We start from the raw sequence: 22,071 nt of genomic DNA, 5'->3' as shown, positions 1-22,071 counted from the left end.
TGGAAGCTTAATGATCACTTAAATATTCTTCATTGATTTCCCTTTATTCTCTTCTATGCAACCTAGTATCTCTGCCATTCAGATATGAAATTGTATAACAAAGCTCTGTTTGCTGAGGAACACAGCATGTCTCACAGTATGAAGATACAACTGTCTCCATCCACACATGGGTTTCTTTGTTACTGACCATCACAATGACATAAATAGACTTCTGTCTGTCTCTATGAGTGAGGTCTATTATTTCCCTTTTATTAGTTACTTGGTTAGAATCAGTTACAATACAACTATATCTGATAGTATGAGCTAGTTAATCAGAGTAGTTACTACTCCAAAAGCTATTTCAGGCATCGAGAAGTACATTAACAAGTAACTTAAAAATTTAATATGCATATACTGAGATTGATTTATTAAGTCCCTAAATAAATTGGAATCACAAATTGCACTGGCATTGGTTCTCTAAGTCAGATATGCTCTGAAGCTTTGTGGGTACTTTAAAAAGTCTGCGCCATTTGATTCAAAGTGGTTGAAAAAAAAATGTATCTAATATAAGTATATCTACATTTTATGTTTTAAAAGCTACTAAATTTCTATGGCAATTTTGGTTGCTTCTGTCATAATCTGGAAAGGTATAGCAATCTAAATCAAATAACAAATGAAAGGGAACCTAAATTGTCAAGGATGAAATTAATAGTATATTGAGTTTATTCTAAATGGTAATGTTTCATTGTCTCCATTTCTCCAAAGCCATGTTTGTCAGTGTCTGGGGCACATAAATTATACCTTTAAGCTGAGTGTTGCTATAATTGGATTGTCAGGACTGGTCCACTCAAAAGCCTCCATTAATCATAGGCAGAGGGCAGGCTCCAGAAAATTTTCCTGTATCAACAGGTTGAGAGTCTAAGGTCATTGGCTTACATTTTTTTAAGCTGCTTGTGATTCCCTTTGCCAAGCTGCATTGACACTTAAATGATCAAAGCTGCTTATAAAGGCTGTTGCTATGTGTGAGCAGATTTGAATTTAATAAAGCTTGTAGGAGATAAATGTATATTCTCTAAGACTGCTTAAATATGTTGCTATGCTAAAGCACAATTTTTAAGCCTAACAATACACTGAGTTGGCTGCAGCATGTTGGTCAGAATTTACTGATTTTATCATTACTGTTTGGTGGCAGCTAAAATACTGCAGTGCAAGTGAAGCTTGATTGATCAAAGTGAATATGGTCAATGAAAGCTGATACAGGAGCTCATGAACTTTACAGGTCTGCAAAAATCTTACAGCACTGAGTATGCCTCTTCCTGTATCAAACTGCATACTTGCCAGAGGGGAGTGCAAGAATCAGGGTTGGATTTCCCAGAGAATTTCACAATTTAAAAACTTGGTTTTATTCTAATTCAGAATAAAAACAAATATTACAACACTTTCTGCAAAATAGTCACTTGCCAAAAAAAAAAAAGGAAATAAATACTGGAATTATGGTATTTTATGTTTAAAATTTTTGTTATGTATAATAAACTATGATTTTGGAACAGAAGAATAAGAGATATCCTCTCTGAAAACATTAGAAACAGGATATGTTGAAAAATTCACTATCAAAACTTCCTTTTATGTCTTCCTGTTCACATTAAATTTTCTCAGAATAAGCTTGCTTACACTAAAAGTGAGCTGTTTCCAACAACATAATGCTGTCAGAAACTTTTCAGTCATGTCTCTCAGGAGCCACATGACTCCTATTCTCCCTGTGTTATTGCCAGACTAACACACAATTTCACAGATGGAATATGCAGATATTTGTTGTATAAGCTGGTACTACTACCCAAAGAAATAAGCCGGCCTTTTTCTCATTACCGGCCATGTATTCTCACCCCTATGTCATATCTTCTCTTGAGTTAGAACTTGTGTTTAGCTGCCATCCAGTGAACTGATCAAGAAAGCGCTTCAGGTTAAAATTCACAGTCTGTTTTAACTTGGCTGTGTGGGTGACTGTATTTGCCCAAGAGAAGAAACACCATGAAGTAAAAGGAGGGGATGAGAACAAGCAGTTAGGGGTTGACAGAGCTGCTTATTTTAGTGGTGATGTTGGCATAATGAAATGACTGTGAAATCATGGCAAGATCTTACCTTTGGCCTTATAGGATTCCAAATGCTGCTGTGGTAGATCTCCCAGTTCTGCAAACAGATTTTGCAGGCATCAAAAGGACCTCTATGAATGACTTCAGATAACTACAATTGTTTTACATTTTTTGTGTAAGTAGATCCTCAGCTGGTAGAATTCCATAAAATTGTGCAGATTTGCACTAGCTTGGATCTGACTCATGAAAGAGATAACTAATTTATATGAACCATAGCATAGAGTCATGATGCTAATAATGAACACAGGGTTAACATTGTATTATAACTTCATATTACAAGCATTATATTGTCTAATTGGATAAACAATATTGAAGACTATTTAAAATTAAGTAACAGTCTAAATCCCAAAGTATGCTGAGTATAGGGTATAGGTTTATTAGAATTTCCCTCCTGCATTTTAACTGTATGTATCTTTTGATAGTTATTTGTTATCTGGCTACTTTTCAACTAGAAGAGCTTGGTCTTCAGCACTTCAGCAGAATTGTGAAATCTCTGGACACTGCAAAAATGCGAAAGGTAACGAAGGTACAGAACATTTTAAAAAATAATTAATGATCTCTTCATGGTGTTTGATTAATCAGATGACTTTTCTCAACTTTCAAGATAATTTAAATTGAGAAATTAGCATTATTTTCTGTTTAAATACAGAACCTTCAGTTTCTATACTTACATGCGACTGTTTCATATTCAGTCTAAGATCAATTTAAAATGCATATTATATAATCTGAGAAGGTAGAATAATCACATGATTTACAGTTTTCCCTCTAACTTGCATACTCACTCTTGGGTCTGCTTGCATCCTGTCTTTGACTTTAGGCAGGAGAAGAAGTTTTTCCTATATGCAATGAATCTATGGAAGCTTGCAGTTCCTGCTGATTAGTGTTCTTTTTTCCCTGAACAAGCCACTACCACTTTGATTATCAAGCCTATTGTCCCTCCATCACTTTTTCTTCTTCCCAAAAACCAATTCCTCATTTGGAGCTATGCATGTGCCAAGTACACCATGACAACATATGTGCAATTGACCAAACGAATGCTGCCAAATAGAAAGCATGACAACAAAGTTCTCCCTGCCTTTTTGCTGTCTGGAGTCACAAATTTGGTGTTTGCTCCTCTACTTGTTTGCTAATTTTGATGAAATTTGTGGAAATATATATATACCTTCTGCTTCTCTTTCAAAATGGTTCAAAGTGCTGATTATCTTAAAAGCTATGTTGTATAGAGGGGCACAGGGATAAACTGGCAATGCTGTCTCATAAGCCCTGTTTTCTTAAGAAAAATGGCTAAAAATGAAATTACTGGTGACACAGCATATGTAAACTTCGATCATCCAGATGTTTCAAAGCATAGTCCAAGCACAGTGTTTGAATAACAAATATGGAATTCAAGAGACAGGCAAATTTTAGTAATCAATACTCAAAGGGCTAAGGTTTATCCTTATACTGATTACTTTGAATGTTCATGTGGATGCCAGTGTCTCTTTAATGGGTAGAGTTGCTTTATAATATGTAGGAGGAGAGTAGGTTAGGTGGTCTGCATAATGTTTTTAGAAACACTCTATTCACTTTGTTTTGATGGATTTACTATGGAATGGTTTTTATTAATTCCATTCAGAGACAAAAATTATACATTTCATTAACTATCAGAAAGAACAGAGAAGTGGCTGGAAGAATTATCATAATCTGGTAGACAGACAAATCACTCTGTCTAAAATGCTCTCCCAGCCCCTTCTTTGGTAAACATCTTAGACACAAGCCACTGGATTGGATGCATCTTGAGCTCATGCAGCTAGCAACACAATTTTCCTACTTCCTGCCAGTTATCTCTTGTTGATTCCATTCACCTAGCTTTAGATGGCTTAAGCATCAGTGCCCTGATGTTCTAGTTCAGATAATTTCTCCTTTCGTATCTGGAAGAACTCTCTTCTGATAGAGAAGTGCTGCATTATTCAATGGTATGCAGCTGCTGCTTTTTTTCATGTAGATGTAACTTTGCTTAAGAACCTTATCAGATCCTCATCATCATGGTACCTAGCTTTTCTTCGCTTGCATTAGAAGAGGTTCTTTGTCTCCAAAGTGATGCTAGATTATATTAATGCACCTGCAGCAAAGGATTTAGAAGCAGCATTTTGTCCCCCCAGCAACAGAGACAAAAACAGCAGAAGGCAGATCTGCAGCCTTAGCAACACAAGTTGTCAGAAATTTGGGATTCTTCTTCAGGATGCTGACCTGTAGATTTTGCCCTGATGACTATTGTGTCTGAGTTGAGTTGACATGCAGAAAAATTTTTCACATATATTTACTTAGACTAGATTAATTAAAAAATAAACTTTTCTGCACAACACAGGCTGAATGGAATTTTCTTAATCATGCAGATAAACCTTACTCAAATGAGTAGTCTTCAGTTGAATGAGATCAACTCGTGTGAGTAGACCTTTCTCTTAAAGGACTGCATGACAGAATCCATTCAAATCAAAGTCACAGTGTTTCCGTATGATTGATGCAGGTTCAAATATTTTCATTTAGGCAGAATATCCAGGCAGAATAATAATGCTACCTTACTAACACATGTTCATCTGCTTGAACAGAAAATCATAAGCTCTCATTCTATAATGTTAAGAACACATGCAAAAGTTCTTTATGGTTGTATAATTACAGAACCATAGGATAAAACCCAATTTTGTAACTTTAGTGTGATTGTTCTTCTAAGAACATGCATTGCTAGCTCAAGCCTATTTTTTTTTCTATTATTCATATATGTTATTCTTTTATATTTGTTGTAAAATTTAAGGGTTTGTATGTTAGAGAAAATACACTGTTGAAATAAAAAGTTGAAGTAAACAGCTTTATAATTGCCTTGTAAAAAATTCAAAATAACTAGTGTTTTCTTTCTAGTATTCAAGAACCTGTTTTGTTCTGTTTCATGTTCTGATTGCTTCTAACAGCAGTAAAGTCCTTTATAAAGAATTTCTGAGATCTGCAAAGGAAAATCACTACATAAGAACTGGGTATTGTAATTTCTGTTACGATGAGGTAGGAACAGTAGAACAAGATCAGTAAGAAGTAGGATAAAATCAGCTTCATGGTGGACATTGGGGTACAAAAAATCCAAGCTGGGTCATACAATGACAGAAGGACCTGAGACCAAGCGAGGACACTTTTCTCTACACCTTTACCTCAGGATCCTGAAAATAGAGTTGCCCATTACAATTTCTTCATAGGAAAGCCTTCTTAGCTTCTTGCCTTCCTCTTCATTTCTCTGTTGCAGTTGAAAGGCACAGTCCTACAGGTGGTTCAGCTGGCATAGCTGGAGAACTAAACTACAATAAGAGGGAAAGAATCAGCAGGTGAAGAGAGGAGTGGACAGGAACCTCCTTGATTGCTTTTGCTACTACAGCAAATAGCTGTGGGTGTGTAATAGCTAAAATAATAGCATTCTCAGGTAGTGGCTGATCTGTATGGAGAAACAGAACCTGCTGTTTCTTGCAGTTACTTCCTTAGCTCAAGAGTCAAGAGCTTATGCTGTGAATATAAGGATTTCAGCTCTGCAAATGACTGCATGGATGTAAAGATAAAACCAGATGAGGAAACTTCCCAGTTTTTATTTGTTATTTAGAAATCTATGAAATCCCACTGTGTAAAAATACATTAAGAATATTAGCAGGGCGTGTTCAAATTCTCAAAAGCAAGGTATTCAGCCCACTTGTAAAACTGCATTACAAAACAGTCTTTAATTACACACACTTGTCTTACTACAGCCAGAGTACATTAAAATAGTAAAAATGGGTACAATTCATTTCTGGTGTAATTCCACCACTTCTAGAAGGGAAATTAATCTTGGTTATCATGCTCTGTGAGTAGTGGAATTCTTGAAACATACAGGACAGAGATGTAAGCAGAATAATTCTGTTACCAAAATGACTGTCCAGTGACTTCTCTAAGGAGAAAGATGCTGGTAGCATCCAAACAGAAATCTGTGAAAACATCAAACCGCATCTTGCTGCTGTAAAAGCAAAGACTGCTGATATTGAGGTTGTCACCTGTGTCACATGTGGCCAAAGACAAAACAGAAATATAAGGAATTTTTCCTAGCAATCCAGTTCAAAAAACACAAAAGTGTCTATTGTTAAGAAATGAAATGTGCTATGGCTTCATGGGTCTTATTCTGCCAACATTTGCCATCCATGATATGGATTATCAAAACCAAGACTGTTGACTTTGGCTCTGGCAGACTCTGGTCAGAAATGATGTTTGGTAATGCTGCATTGCCATTTTCAATCCCTGCATTGCCTGGATAACCGTTCCAGGGCTGCATTCAAAGCCTTCTCTAGTATGATGCATATTGAGGCATATCCTTATCGTAGCATTTCTCTGGGGACTGTGACTAAAACAGTACTAAAATATATATCACAGTATTGATATCTGTTTACACAGTTAACCGTTCTCTGTACCTTATAGGAGGACATCATAGCATTTATCAATCATAATTACCCATTTGTCTTAATACAGTGTGAAATGTTAATAACCAGTACATAACTGGTGTTGCAGCAGGAGGCCTCAACAGGTAATAGCTAGCTGTTAAATACAACAGCTAGAAATCAGTGTGTGCCTTTATTATAGTTTCATCTGCCTTGAAGAGGTAGTTGAATGCAAGTGCTTTGTAAAAGATAGTTACAGCAAATATTTAGAACACCTAGATGGAGATCAGTCAGGGAAAGCTGAAACAGCAGTTCAGAGGCTTAGTTTCACATGGCAATGCAGTAGAAAACTGACTGAAGCCTCTGAAGATGGACTAGGCTATAAAAGAGGAATACTGAGGACACAGAGAGGGTGGAGTTGAGATTAATGAAAGCTAGTGAAAGAAAACTGGAGGATTTACAAATCACCACCTGCAGTATTTCTACATCTGCTTTTTCTGTGAGCTCTCTGAATACCTAGAAATTTGAAACTATCTTCACCCCTCTGTGTCTGCCTCATTTTAAGTATATCAGCTCATGTTCAATCCACCCCTGTATGCATACTTGCTTACATGGGTTTAAAACCACATTTTTTATAAACTTTGTGTATAGTCAGGACCTTCTGTAAAGTAAGAGTACTTTGGCAGGGGACACGTTCACTGGGTCTATAATCATATATACAGTTAGGATACCTGGATGTAAAATTTTGTTAAAATAACTGGTAGAAGTAGTGTATATATAATGCATCAATTCTGTTGGAGAGTATGAACTCTGTCTAGACTTCTAGCATTTTATTTATATATTGCTTAAGTACAAATTACTATGTTAGGTGAAAAATGTAATCCAACATGCATGGAGTACAGGAAAAGATCCTCCATAAGGAGAACAAATGAGTTTCTAGACTAATGGAATGAAATGCATCCCTTACCATATACTTAGCAAACTCCACTGAATCTGGAAGCACCAAAATACCAACTTCTTCACAATTCAACACTTAGTTTATAGTCATGTTTTTAGGGATGAAATATCTTCTTTTGGATGGTGTGTTGATATGCCAGCATCTGCAATTTTGGGGAAGAGCAGTAGTTTCTAGTCACGAATGGGAATCCAAGGGAGTAATATTAATTTAGTCTGTCAATTGTTGCTCAGTCTTTTGACTCTACCAAAAGCACAATAGATGAAAATAAGACTAAATTTCAGGTTAATTCTATGGAAATGGTCACATCAAGACTACAGAATTCAAGTAGCAGGTTTTCTACATCTGTTGAACATCTGCAGCAAACACCTTGAGTCAAATCTGAATTGTTTATAGCTGAATTATTCACAAAGCTCTGAGCCACCTTGGACCTGGCACCACATGTGAATTAAGCTCCTTGGTAGTCCTCCAGAACTAAAAACGCAATACAAAGACTTATATGGCTCTGTGGAAACCAACGCAAGATAAGGCTGATGCCAAGTCTGAACTAATAAGCTCTGCAGTCCCCATTGGAAGCTTCTCAAGTAACTGCACTCTGCTTTCCAGTGTGTCTCATGATGTCAGTATTATTTACTGTGCTTTTTTCTATTACTGGGATTATTTCAGCATGATACTTGCTTGTACTTTCATTTCCAAGAATTTTAATGAAAAAGTTCAGGTTCAAGTTTGGAATTTATATTGCTGTAAATTATACAGGCTGAATCTGAGTGCCATTTTTGAACAGTCTGTTTCAAAAGGCCATTTGAACAGTTCAAGTTTTAAAGAAAGGCTCTTGACCTTCTGGTGAACTCCAGTGGGAAACCAAAGTTCTAATGTTAGTTGCTATTGGTTCAGCACATAAAGCCCTACAATGTGTAAGTGTGCCAAATTTCAGTCTTCTAGTTTGATGGGAATATGCCAATTAATTATATTTCAATAAAAGAAGAAGCCATATTGTATAGCAGTTACTATAGTTCTCAGCAGTTCTCTGTGCCCAGTTCCTAGGAAGCTGAAAGGAACTTAAGTAATTCAGGTGCAGTGCCAGACCTGACAAGTTTCTAGGCACCATGGATCATCTAGCTATAGATAATCAGGAGTTGATTGTGGGTATATTAGACTCTGTAACTCTATTGTAGAATTATACTAAAATCAGTGTATTGCAGTAGTAATTACTTTTGAATAAAACCTTTTGTTTCACAGTGTCTGAGGAAAATAAAAATGCATCAAGACATCGCCATGTTGGAGCCCCTAGATTTTTTTTTATGCCACTAAAAAAATTTTATTATCTATTAGTGTTTCACCAAATAGGGCTGAAAGACATGGGGTTGTCCTAACAGAATGAAGAAGAACCTACAAATACCTAGTACCCAGGATTATAATTACAGGGTAAAATACAAGCAAGTTCTTCAGCAGTGTTTGTAGTAAAAGCAACTATCTTTTTGTAGTCGTATATACACTATGCTTTCAGTATTCATATTTAAAAGAAACCACTTATTATTAGTTTCTTAGATTCTTCTTCAATGCCTTGTATTTGAACACATGGATAAAAGATGAATGGAGTCAGTTCTACGATTCACTGTATGTAAAAGAGAACTGGATTGATCCACTGCTAAGGTAAGCAAGTACTTAAGTAGCCTGCGGCCACCTCAAAGTTTAAAAGCTGGAGAAAGCTTCCCCTGAAAGTTCAATTTGCTGTTAAAGTGTTTCTGCTATTGAAGTCACTGGGAAACCTTCTTGTCTTCGTGAGACTATAGTAATCCCTTTTACTTACCCAGAGGCAAGGTTCTCTCATAGAAAAGTCCTTTCACAGCTGTTGTACATTTGCTTCTCAGTGCCCCTGAATAAATCAAACATCATACTCTGAAAAAAAAAATATCCAAGTTTCAAATTATCTTACAGAGTAAGACTCATGCTTCATAAGTCACTTCAACATCTGTATGACATTAAGCATTTGAAAATAGATGTTTGACTTCCCTGAGTTTGGCTTGATGCACGAACTTGTTTATGCCGATGGTCATAAAATCCCTTCTGAGCAAATCAGATAAGCATGTAAACAAGTCTTTTTAAATTATTATTTATTTACGCAATTGCAACACCATTTAACAGTTTAAATGCTCTGAGGTGCCAGGTGTGTCCACACATTGGTTAGGTGGTGATACAGTAGCATGAGTACTTTTGCCAAACTGGAACATTTTCATGTGGAGAACAGTAGCTCTGCAGCCTATTGTGTCACTTCTTCACTCTCATTTTTACCCAGGACAGATAAATTAGAGCTAGCATTGGTACACCAATGTGGCTGCAATCACACATCCTCCTCACTGCAGTATAGATTAAACTAGATGATGGCAAACACTGTTAAGACAACAATGTGCTACAAACAATGTCAGCTGGAAAAGAGTTTGCATCTAGTTCTAACTGTCATGTCAAAGTCAATAGAATTAATCCTTTCATACTATGTAGATTATGCCAAATTAGCAAATGTATAGTATAGATTTGGCTTGCAATACTCCAAATTGCACTGAGTTCTACAGGAACTGCAGGGTTATATTTGAAGTCAGAATTTGACTCAATATATTCCATTGTAGTGATTCTAATTATAACGTATACGTACAAGAGTATAAAGGTACCAACAGAGATGTATAGAGATATACGCACATATCCACATAGTTTTTATATGTATATACGCATGCAGGCAGATGCTTAATCTATTGCTTGTTTCATTAACACTAAGCTTATTGGAGCTGTCCTTCACAGTCAGTTACATTCCATGTAACAAACCCATGTTTTGTCTAGAAGTTGTAAAAAGAAGTTGTACAAAAATATTAAAGACCATATTTTGGTTACTGGGTTTGAAAATTCCTTCAGGGGGCTGAGAATGCATTGATCAATTTAATCAGTTCAGTAGTTTAAATTCTTTCAAATATGTCTTCGTATTCCTCTTTCTAATGTCAATGAGGTTAATATAAAGAGTCCTATTTATTTTAATGGAGCTGCATTACTTGCAGAAGTTACTTGCAAGCCTCATCCCATAATGACAGTACTAGCTAAGGTCACAGTCACATAAACAAGTTACTGTAAATTTGCATTGTCAGCTGCTCTTTAATTTCTGGGAAAGCTCCATTGCATGTGTAATAGTTATGGATAGAGCACATATAGAGGAGGAATAACTGACATGAAGCTGTCACCATAATTAGCTCTGTGATAACCTGTTCGTGTCTTACCTTGAATTCTGCGCCTTCCTGTCATTCCTTGGAAAAAGTCTGAACCTTCATGCAAGCCAAAATCCAAACACAGAGAAATCAAAATCATCTTGACTGCCCTACAGGGTTCACTGAGGGTTCATTTGCTAATTCACCAAACTCCTTACATCTTCCTATTTTTTTATTAGAACTGCCTGTACTTTGAGATTGATTTATGTATGCTCTGTCAGTTGGTAAATGCGGCAATACTCAGACCACTGTTTGTTCACAGTCTCTTCATCTAAGTGTATTAAGTGTGTACTTAGCTTATGACAGCTACTTTTCTGATTCACAGTCTGGTCCTGCTGCAAAACAAACTGGCGAGATAGTTGCTTATTCAGTAAAAACTGTGGCTATTTCACCACTGGTAGTCTGAATGGACTAGCATCTATCTATCAAGAGGTGAAGTAACACCATCCAACTAAATCATGAGTACAAATTCATAGGTCAATTTTATTGAAATTGAATGGCTGAAAGCATTACAGAATTTGCACCAATGCCAACCTCATATACTGCATGTAAGTTTGTATGAAAGAAAAAAAATGAAATAAAATTGCAAAATCTGTTTTTATTTGAAGATGGCAGCCAAAAGTACAGCAACTGATTGAACAGCTCACAGATAAATTAAGTAATCGTACTGCCACTGTCAAGACTTCGACGGTCACTCAGCCAAAGGAATTTAATTTGACTGTACCCAGACCACGTGCCATTCCTATACCTCTGCCAATACCTGTACTGGAAAAAAGGCCACCTGTGAGTTTTTTTATGCTTTGAGAGATACTAAGTTTTATGTATGCTTGTGTACAAAATCATAGTAGGGGAGTTAATAGTCTCTTTAAAAATAATTATAGGAAAACTACAACCTTTGACAGATCAACAAGGATTTTTATTGAAGGTGAGATTTCTAAAAAACACCCAAAGTAATTCTTTTCATTTCAGTGAATGTTGTGTAAGCAAATTGTAAGCCAAACAAAGGAAAGGGAAAAGGTTGGTTCCTGTAGTTGTTTTGTGACTTTTGGTGCTAGAAATATACAATGGGTACAAATTGATGACAGCATTGATACAAGTGTTTCTGGTAGTCCTTGGATTTGTAAGATGTTTACTTTGGATAATGCACTGCAGGATGTAAGAAAAGAACATTCAAATGAAAATTTTTTATGAACTTAGATTTTTGTAGATAAACTCTTATTAAAATAGATGGCAAAGCAATTTCACTGGAGATGAGATGGACTCTAGGTTTGCAGCTCCTCCTTGAGAGTGGAATTTTATTCCTTTCTAATGTTGAATGTCTAAAATTAAGGTTTTTCAGTTTAAATTTATTGCTCACCTATAAATGAGACTAGATTTATCCCTGAAATGCTAAGCTTTTATTTTACTCGTTGTCTAATATTGTGATTCAGTTACACTGGTACAAATCAGAGATACACGACTGGTTTTAAGTTAGCTCACTGGATTTGGGATCAAGCTGCTATGACCAACTTAATAAAGACTCCAAAATCATGTATATTTAAATTCAGTGGGAAGTGAGCTTGGAAGTCATAGTTTTGGGCATTATCTGCCACCTTGTATTAGCACTTCAGGTTTTAAATAATACATGTGTTGAATGCTCTTAGAAACCATTTACATCTCAGGATGGCAGAGCAATTTAATGGTAGTGTGTTATACAGTTAATGGGATTTTACATTGAAACAGCTTAATACCAGGCTCTGAAAAACTGCGTTTAATAACTACTTAATCAGTATAGGAATGAGTCATATTGCTGTCATTTTAGTACCTTTATGCTGTGCAGCCCCTTTTAGAATAGATTTGCTTTAATGTAGATGCATTTACTGAAGTTCATTTGTGTTGTTAGGATTATACTAAATTTGGTTTACATTCTGGCCAAGTCTGCAAATTTAAAAGCTTGTGTGAATCTAAAACCATTAGCATAGTAGTGACATATGTTGTGCTCATTTCTGTACCTATCTCAGCAAATAAAGCTTCACTTTAATTTGCCATATTGTTGCCAGTATCACCATTTTAGATCCTGAAATGAACAGAGACTGAAAAGACAGCCCAGATGGCAAGAAAGAGTTTGTAAAGTGAGAGCAGGCCATAGTTTTGGCTACTGTATGGTGGACGGTTGTATGTGAGAGGAACGCACGGAAATAAAGCTCTTCCAGATTACATCCCATAATCTGATGCAGAAATTTTCTCACAAAGTTGTTTGTTTTATAAGATATCAATTTTTTCTCATGGTTCTCATGCATCTGACAAAGAACTTGTCATGTGGTATATTAGCAGGGACTATTGTAGTCACAATAACTATAGGTGTAGTTAGTGCTCGACTTTGAAACTGCTGTATGAATTCATATGGAGGTGTCTGGATTTCGAGCAATGACTATTGATAAGTTTGCATCCCTATGGGGAAATTAGTTCATTCTGATTAACAGGATTATTATTTTAGGTATTTCTGCTAGGTTGCATTATTTTTCTAGTAGAGATAAATTGCAAAGTAAGATGAGATACATCACATACATTGAGTTCAGGAGCTGGGATAGTACTGCTGTCCTGTACACTGAACACATGCTTCTTTCACAGGAGAGGACTGGAGATGGGGGTTATTGCAGAAGGCAGGGTAGTTAGTTGTCTTAGTGTTCTGTATTGAGAGGGGACTCTCCACGGACCTTGGAAAGTTCCACTGGAGTAACATAGGCCTAGAAAGTTAGGATAATCATTCATCATCATAAACATTCATCAGAAATGCGGGACAGTAAGTGAAAAACACTTTGATTCTGAAATTTAATAATGAAACATTTCACTCTAAAGATTTGGCCTAAAGATTATAAATTCTTCTCTCCACTGTCCTTTATACACAAGCACATGGATGCACACACAAGCATGCACATATGCATATATACATTCATAAATACAATTCTACAAAGAAAAATGAGTGCTTTAGCTTAAAGTTTGCAAAGGAAACAAATGGAGACAGGTGCTTAAACCTGATTAACATGCAAAATGATTTGGACACATTTAACTTCCTTGGATATCCTGGCCTTGAGTTACAAATAAAATCCATTCTTTTAATATCACCACTGTACTAGAATAATAAAGCAATTATTTTATTTTTAGATTTTCTGTAAACCAATAATGTAGTTAAAAAAAAAAAAAAAGGCTGCACTGAGATGTTATTGTAACACCATTCAGCCAGATTTAGTGAATATTTTAGATATTTTCCTTATTATTTCAGCTGTGCTTCATGAGTGGAGTTGCTGATTGTTTAAAATAATTAAATGGGTGAATTCATTTGGCCAATATGGAGGAATTTGTTTGCAAATATATAGACCCAACAGTATATTTATCTTTATGATCTTGTTATGTATAAAAATAGAAGCTCTTAATACAATAGCATTGCATTAGCTTGCCCTTGTCCATCTCACAACAGTAACTTTAAAAAAATAGAATAGTGATGACTACTGAAGTTCAAAGTGATTATTCATTTTGTTCTTTCTTAAACTTCTTGTGGTACCTACTCCCTAAATAAACTTCTGGTAAAAGGATATCCAGAAAGCATAGGTGAGCCTGACCACTGGATGGAGAGGAAAAGCAAGGTTGGTGTCTCTTACTCCCAGCCCCCTTTTTTTCATATTAGGATTAAGTAGGTACAGTTTGGTCTTCTGATCTCTGGAGTTTACAATTTATTTAAAGTGACTTGTTCATCCTATTCCAGCAACTGGGTAATTGCTGTATTGTCTATCTGTCTCTCTGATTGGTACTCAACACCATGATATCTGGGGGCTAAATTACAAGGCTAAGATCATTTTTGAAACAGAGCTGATTGAAAAGTCTCCTCCTTAAATTACATGGAATAAGCATAGCAGTTTCTGAGGAGAGATTTTCAGCTTACACTGGCAGATGAGTACAGTTTTGCAGGTAAAGCACATGACTAGGAAGAAGAGTGAAATAAACTGATACTCACTGCCTGTGCAACCCTTTGCAAATCCTCTGGGCTTTAATTTCTCCATCCCTAAAAGCATAATAAAAATTCTTAGATACTGCTGGGAAATAGTTTCAGTTCTGCTTCACTTAAAAAGCTCACAAAAATACTTGAGCAGTCTCACCAGTGCATTTAATTGCTGGCTTCTTCTGTTTGTGCATTTGTTTTGCCTGTAGATAATGATGTCAAATAGCAAAGGCAGTGGAAAGTACATCAGATCCATGAGTTTTTCAAAGCATAGCTCTTTATATAGTCCAATAAAGCTAGATGGGATCCCCATGTTCCCCAACCTGACCTCCAGTACAATACAGATTATAGATTCTTCCCATTAATTCTTGAATTAATTCTGTAACTTCTAATTGAACTAGAACATTTTTAGCAAGATAAATATTTAAGCAGATGTCCAGTAAACTGGCAGACTATCTCACCCACACAGGAAGGAGACATCGAGTCTTTTTTCAGAGTTTGCTTCTGGGCAGGATTTATTGCTCAAGCAAATATTGAAATCCACCAGAGGTTTCAGCCTAACTCAAAACCATACCGTCCCTAGTCTCCTGTTGATCCATAATGACAGCCAGACGATAAGTCTTTCCTGGTCATTTTATCTGTAGCACTTTCTGACATGTTAATGCTTTCCCAAATCTTTGACTAATGCTAGGAGGGCCATCTCAGTCCTCTGCTTCCAAACATTTAAACTATACCTCCAGTGGTATTGCCTTACAAGGACATTAGGGCAGCCATAGTAAACCAGAGCAAAGGCCCATTTTGCTCAGTGTATCTTCTCCAGCAGTGGCCAAACACAGAGGTCTAGGAAGACTACAGGGACGGGACAAGCATAGCTGCTGCTTTCTCCAACTGCCTTCTCAGCCTCCCACCATTTCAGCTCAAAGAGTTCCTCAGCTACAATGAAGTTCCTGGGTATTTAATACACTTCAAAGGGTTTCTCCTTCCTAAACTTCTTTGGAGTCTCTGTAACTTGTTGCTTCTACCACACACTGTGCCAGAGAGATCCACGGCTTAACTTTATTCAGCTGTCCTATCTGGCTGTCAGTGCTGTGAAGCTGAAGTTTATGAGATGCCAAACAGAACTTTTCCCCTTCTGGCAACATTTTTTTCCCCTTGATAGGGCCTATAGTATTTATTATTTCTTTAGCCTTTCTTGTACTAGTTTCAGATTTTTCTTTCTTTCTGGTCTTTTGACTAGGGATTATAGTACATTGGACAGGACTGAAAAGTCTGGGTAGTCCCAGCTAATTGGAATCTGTCCATGTCTTCTACACTGGCACTAATAGAAAAGAATATTTAAAAAATAACTGCAGCTGTTCTACAGTAAAAGTAAATATGTTTTTTTCCTGCAAGAATGTGTCACTTGGAATGTTTTATACCAGATTTTGTAGAGACTATTGCCTTTTAATATAGGTTCCCCCAAGCACCTACAAACCTCCAAAGGAAAAAAGGCAACTAGAGGAAATCAAAACAAAAAATCGCCGAAAAGCAGAAGTAAGTGTATTATGTTCTTGTTCTAGTCTTTCCTTTCTTCTAAACTGTTTCTTCTGTAATGTTCCATTTTCACAAGTCTTAGAACTTTATCTGAAACATATTTGCTTTTGCACCTAATAGTTCCTGGCTCTTTCTCTAGAGTCATGAAGTTTGTATCCTCTGTTCTGTTCTATCACCCTTTTTCCATCTGCCTTATTTTATTATTAATTGTCTGAGACAAGGTCCACCTTTTATTCACTATATAAGTACTATGTGCAAAATTATGCAAGTAGCCATGTAAGGTAGCAAGAACATGATTACTTTCTTCTCTTCACAAGCTAGAAATAATTTGATGGCTCTTTTACTCCCACAGGACATGGATATTTAAGGTATTCACTTAATAATTAAGGCTTCAAAATATGTTCAGTATTTTAGGTTTTTTTCTATAGTAACTGATAAATAACCACATGTCATCACCCACTGTTTTAAAATATCAGCAGATTCTGACTTCTTTTTTGTGCTGGCTCCATACTCTTTTCCTTCAGCAGGCTGAGAGAGTGGGAAGTCATGATTTGTAAAGAAGCAGAGTACATGGTCTGTGTGTTAAGAGAGCAGGGGAAGGGAGGGCCTGGAAAAACAAAGAAACAGATCTAGTTATTTGATCCAAACTTTGATATGAATCCTGTCCAATGAGTTAGCTCCTATCATAGTTAAAGCAGATTGTTGTCATCTTCTCCTTGGAAGGGAATTAATTAAATGTCAGTTTCTACTTTCTTCCTCTCCACACTGCAATCACCATATCCAATCGAGTAACAGTATAAGCTTGATAAAAGGCATGCTATTTGACTCCTTTTTATCTGCACTCTCACACCCCCATTCTGAGAATGCCTTACTCTAGCTTTCACTAGCCAGTACAAATCCATTTATCACTGTTCTGGGGTCTCCTCATGTCCTTGTGAAAGGGGCATTGGATTCTGTTCCTAAATTATAGTAAATGCTTTAATGTGTGGTACCTTCTAGGGGGATAAACTTTGCATTCCTTTTGCTGGCCCATCACCTTACCTATGCTTGATATTTCATTATAAAACAGTACAACATTATTTTTTATCCTTTTATTATTCCCATATTGTGGAGAAAGCACATGCCTATTTGTATGTGTGCTTATTTGTACGTACAAACTTCCTAGAAAAAAATGGGGAGGAAAAGCAAGATATCACAGTGCCTGTATTGTCAAAAATCTATGACAACTATAAAATCACTTAAAAACCAGCCACATTCTTCACTGGAGAAAATGCATGAATACAAGGAACAAAGGAAAACCACCACAGAAATTATAGCTGCAATAATGGCAGTTTTTGTCGCTTCTGGAATGTTATAAAAGGCATCCAAAGCATTCACAAAGGTCAGTTCCCTAGACTGTTTGCTAAACAAGCTGAAATGTTGGGTCCTAAAGAAATATGCATTAAAATGCCACTTGTTTCATAGCATTTTTGCAGAAGCTGTAACTGTCATTGGACGTACCAAGTCTGAGCATCTGTAAGAAGGAGTGAGAAGCCATACTCTAGACAGTTATGAAGTGCTGATGTTATGGACAGCTGCTGAACAGAAAGCCATTAAAAAATCTAGTCTGTTTCACAGCTTTGATTAGAGATTTGGTTTACAACCAAAAGAAATATCCGAAAACTAGAAATGTGGCTGCCTGTACTTCCCCCTTTAAAATGACAGGTGGAATTACTGTTGGGTGTGTGCCTGTTGGAGCAACCCTTGGGGCTCAGATCCCCTAACAGTAATCTTCTAATTTAACTCAAAAACAACACCATTGGTTGTTAGCTATGTAGAAACAGTTACTACCTATGGTACTGATGTGCCATAGATAATTATGAGGTTTTTAAGTTGAATTCTGGATGAGCAACATGTTTCATATGGGCAGACCTATGAAAGGCCTGTTGCCCTATGCAAATGATATAACCAGGCAGAACTATGTAGAAAATCAAGACTTGCCTACTTCAGGTCTTTAACCAGGAATGAAAATTCATATAAATACTAAGTCAAGATTTCATTCATTGGAAAAAAAATAATACAGTGGTCAGGACTGCAAGGCTTTTCAAGACAGAAAGCTCTTATTTAAAGAATTTAAATGTACCATACTTTTTAACCTAATTGGTTGAATTTTAGGATCTGCTCCTGAAAGCAAATGCTAACCAGTTCAGGTGTGCACTGATGAAGTCTGAAAAGGAAGAGGTATGCTAAAAAATACTTTATTACGTAAAAATCCCCCAGTATGAAGATGAAAAATGACTGGAGTATTTAAAGATATCTCAAAGTATTGGAAATTTTTTCTTTATTTGCGTTTAGGAATTACGTGCTATCATTTATAGCTGTACTGTCATTTCACATCCATATACTAACATTTGCCTCTTTGGATGCATAATGCACAACCCCCTTTTCCTATACTTCTGGTGCTGCTTTATTATTCTCTTGGTTTTGAGGCAAGCAGCTTTCCTGTGATACTACTTCAACAAGTCTCCAAACTAGCAATATTTCTCTAAACCCCCATATTTTTTTTCCATTAACTTTTATGCCACAGAGCAACCAAGCTGAGGGAATAATGGTCTCATTCATACAGAATTCTTGCTTTGGTTGATTCCCAGTTCACAACTATGTCACCTAACTATGTATGTAATATATTCATTTCAGCATCACATCTGCATATTCTATTCACTGTGTTCATTCCCATGGTACCAGACACTTTCACATCAGTATTTATAGCTAACACCATAAAATTAAATTATTAATGATCAGTAGAATTCTACCAGTATTTAATAATTTCACAAAGTGTGCTTTGACACCCTATTTTGTCTTCCCAATATCTATTTCAGTTAAGAGCTGAATACATTCATGTATATAGGTAATATTTCATAGTCAAACAAAACTTCACTGTTTACTTTTTTAGCATGATTTAATCAATATTTGGACTAACCTTTGTATGGTCATTTGGTATGGTTGGGCATACATAGCATGTTTTTGTGGATATAACAGTTCCAAAATACGTCCCCTGTGATCATACTTGTTACTCTAGATGAATATTCAAGAGTGATTTTTGGTAAACATCTAGTATTTTTTGCTGAGTACTTGAAAATCTGTCTCTGAAATGAAATAATGTATTTTTTTGTTTGAACTGCAGAACACACATGACAGTATGAAGAGTAAACCAGCATTCCAGGCTCAAAAGATCCAAAGCAAGGTGAGTAATCTTTAAGGTACTGTTGTCAGATGTACTTGAAAACTTTGGAATGAAAAACACACATGCAAATTCTGGGGTGATGCAAACTTTACTGGAATCCATGTTTTTACACTAAGTTCTGTGGCCAGGAGCATGGGATGGATTGGGTCTATGGCTCATAAATTTTGGCCTATGCACCATTAACAATCCACAAAGAAATGGTCAGGGAGCAAGAATGTGGCTACTCCAGGAGGGAAGAGAAACAAGGAGCCAAAGGTAATGAAAGCACAGTCAGTGTCCTCACCAACCAGGCCACAGTATCTGAACATGGCAAAGCTGGTGGTAGTGACAGATTCTCCTGACAGCAACTCATCTTTAGGCAAAGCAAGGTAAAAAGTCAGGTCTGGGGTCAACCCAGGGAGTCCAGTCAGGAGACAAGGCTCCAGCAGCAACCCAGGTCCATGACAGCAGGAGACGGAACTGGATGGACAACCAGGAGCAGAATTACCTCTAGCATAATGGGAAAGGACTGAAGCCCATATCTGAGCTTAAGTGGGGCTCCCCGACCAATAAGCAGTATGAGTGGAGGTCCTAGGTGAGGCTGATCAGGGCAATTAAGACCTGTGTGTTCCCTGAGGGCCCTGACAGGTAAGTTGTGTGTAGTTGCACAATGTAACCACATTGCCTTAATGGTGTTTTCAATTACAAAGGGAGAAGTTTTGATGTAAAATGGTAAGGACTGAGAATAGTCCACAGGAAAAAAAGAATTGTAAACCCCTGGTTTAAGAACTCAGCATAGGGAAATCACTGTTTCAAAATGATATCCTGAAGAATGCTGAGCAATCATTCCAGCTGACGGTCTGGTACACAATATACAATCAGTCTGGACGTTTGTCTTGTTTTCTTTAGACACACTGAGGTCATAAAATCCACTATACTGCTTGCTTCTTTGCTAGGATTTCCGAGGTTCAGAGAATTGTAAACATGGAAAACAGGCTGTTCAGCCTTAATGGTATAACATGAAAACTCACATTGCTACTTCTGTAATAACTGTACTACAGATAATCTTCAGTCTTACATAGTTCAATCTGTCACCTTTCATTTGTTTCACGTTCATATGCAGAATAATTTAATGTGGAAGCTGTGCTTGTATTGTGACCTCAAGTATCTTGTGAGTGGGTCTGCCTACTCTTTAAAACTATGTTTAGGTACAGCTCATATACACTTTGGAAAGACTGTTTCCCTGCTAGGGAAACTGGGCATCTGGCAACTATTTCTAAAGCATATCTGGCATTTATCACATACTGAAGTTATCTTTCATAACAGTATCACCTACTCAGTCTGCTTGCTTACAATCCAGCAGCATTTAAATTACAGGAAAGTAGTAAGATCCGAGTTCCTTCTGCACTCAAAATCAGGGGAAAAAAAACCAAAACAGGAAGTATTTACATGGTTAACCCAAACAAGCATGACCTGTAATTATGTGGGCTTAGTTCAAGACTATGTATATTCCACTTCCTTTTCTGATCATGTAAAATATTGAAACCTTAGTGTGGACTAATAAGAGTCAAACCATCTGCCTAACTGCATAAAAAAAAAATGGATCTGGCACCTTATGGCATCCATCAAGGCCACTTCTAACACCTGCTATTACCTCCTCTAGGAGCACAATCAGTTTTATCTTGTCTAAACACATTTGCCTTAGAGGTTGGTTAGGTGATATTCAAGATGCTGCTATAACTTTCAAGCTGAGATAGCCATATTGTTATTGAATTTTAAAATACTTTCTACTCCTGTTGCCTTCCTGCCTGTGCAACTCTGTGAGTAGACAAATCCTAAAAGGAAAGTTTATCCAAGATCTATAAATAAGATTATAATCCATCCTCAAATTAATGAAATTATATAATGTTTTAGCCAACTAGTATTCTCCTTTCCTCTTTTTAGAATACCCACACTACATTAAATAATTTTTTTTCATTTCAAACACATTCATTATGTGCAGCAGCAATTATTTCTCATTGCTGTTACAAAATATCTATTAATCCTTTTCACTGGAAGAATGAGACAGTACAAATGCATCATCACTGTGTCAGTCTGCCTCTTGCTCATATCAGGCCTTGCTCTTTACATATGTATTGGTTTTGGTGAGCTACTGTGTGTTCATTAGGTGGCAATAGTGAATACAATTTTTTTCCACAAGAACTACAGTGTTCTGCAATTTTCCCAATTACTTCCATTTTGTCATCTTGAAAAAAGGGAAGATATCTCATAACAGGAAAAGAATGAGTACAAGTCAAAATTTCCTTGATACTACATGATATAGAGGAATCTATTCAGTTATTTTACTTATACCTGTCTGCATATATCTTGGGACTCCTAGTTATTTTGACTATACGGGCTGTTATATTTCTGTTTCATTGTCATAGAGTCATATTTCTGTTTAATAAACTGGGAAACTGAAATTGAAGGCATCTCCATTATCATTCTTAGTTCAGTTCTCTAGCAAAATTATAGTTACTGTCCTGGTTTTGGCTGGAATAAAGTTAATTTTCTTTTCTTAGTAGCTGGTATAGTGCTGTGTTTTGGATTTAGGATGAGAACAATGTTGAT

At 36.5% G+C, this 22,071-nt stretch overlaps 1 protein-coding gene across 2 annotated transcripts in view; it reads left to right on the top strand.

Moving 5' to 3' along the window:
• Positions 1-22,071, top strand: part of CFAP99 (cilia and flagella associated protein 99) — a 61,558-nt gene that overhangs the window by 15,476 nt on the left and 24,011 nt on the right. The window contains exons 4-9 of one of the 2 annotated variants that reach the window (XM_049793233.1): positions 2,552-2,646; positions 9,043-9,155; positions 11,359-11,533; positions 16,179-16,259; positions 18,414-18,479; positions 19,423-19,482. In XM_049793233.1, coding sequence (XP_049649190.1) covers positions 2,552-2,646; positions 9,043-9,155; positions 11,359-11,533; positions 16,179-16,259; positions 18,414-18,479; positions 19,423-19,482 — 590 coding nt within the window. Of the gene's footprint in view, positions 1-2,551; positions 2,656-9,042; positions 9,156-11,358; positions 11,534-16,178; positions 16,260-18,413; positions 18,480-19,422; positions 19,483-22,071 lie in introns of both variants that reach the window. The other variant, XM_049793225.1, reaches the window with a different exon arrangement.

This window comes from Accipiter gentilis, chromosome 3 (assembly GCF_929443795.1).
Source record: "Accipiter gentilis chromosome 3, bAccGen1.1, whole genome shotgun sequence".
NCBI lineage: Eukaryota > Metazoa > Chordata > Aves > Accipitriformes > Accipitridae > Astur > Astur gentilis.
This window is presented reverse-complemented; position numbering and strand designations above follow the sequence as displayed.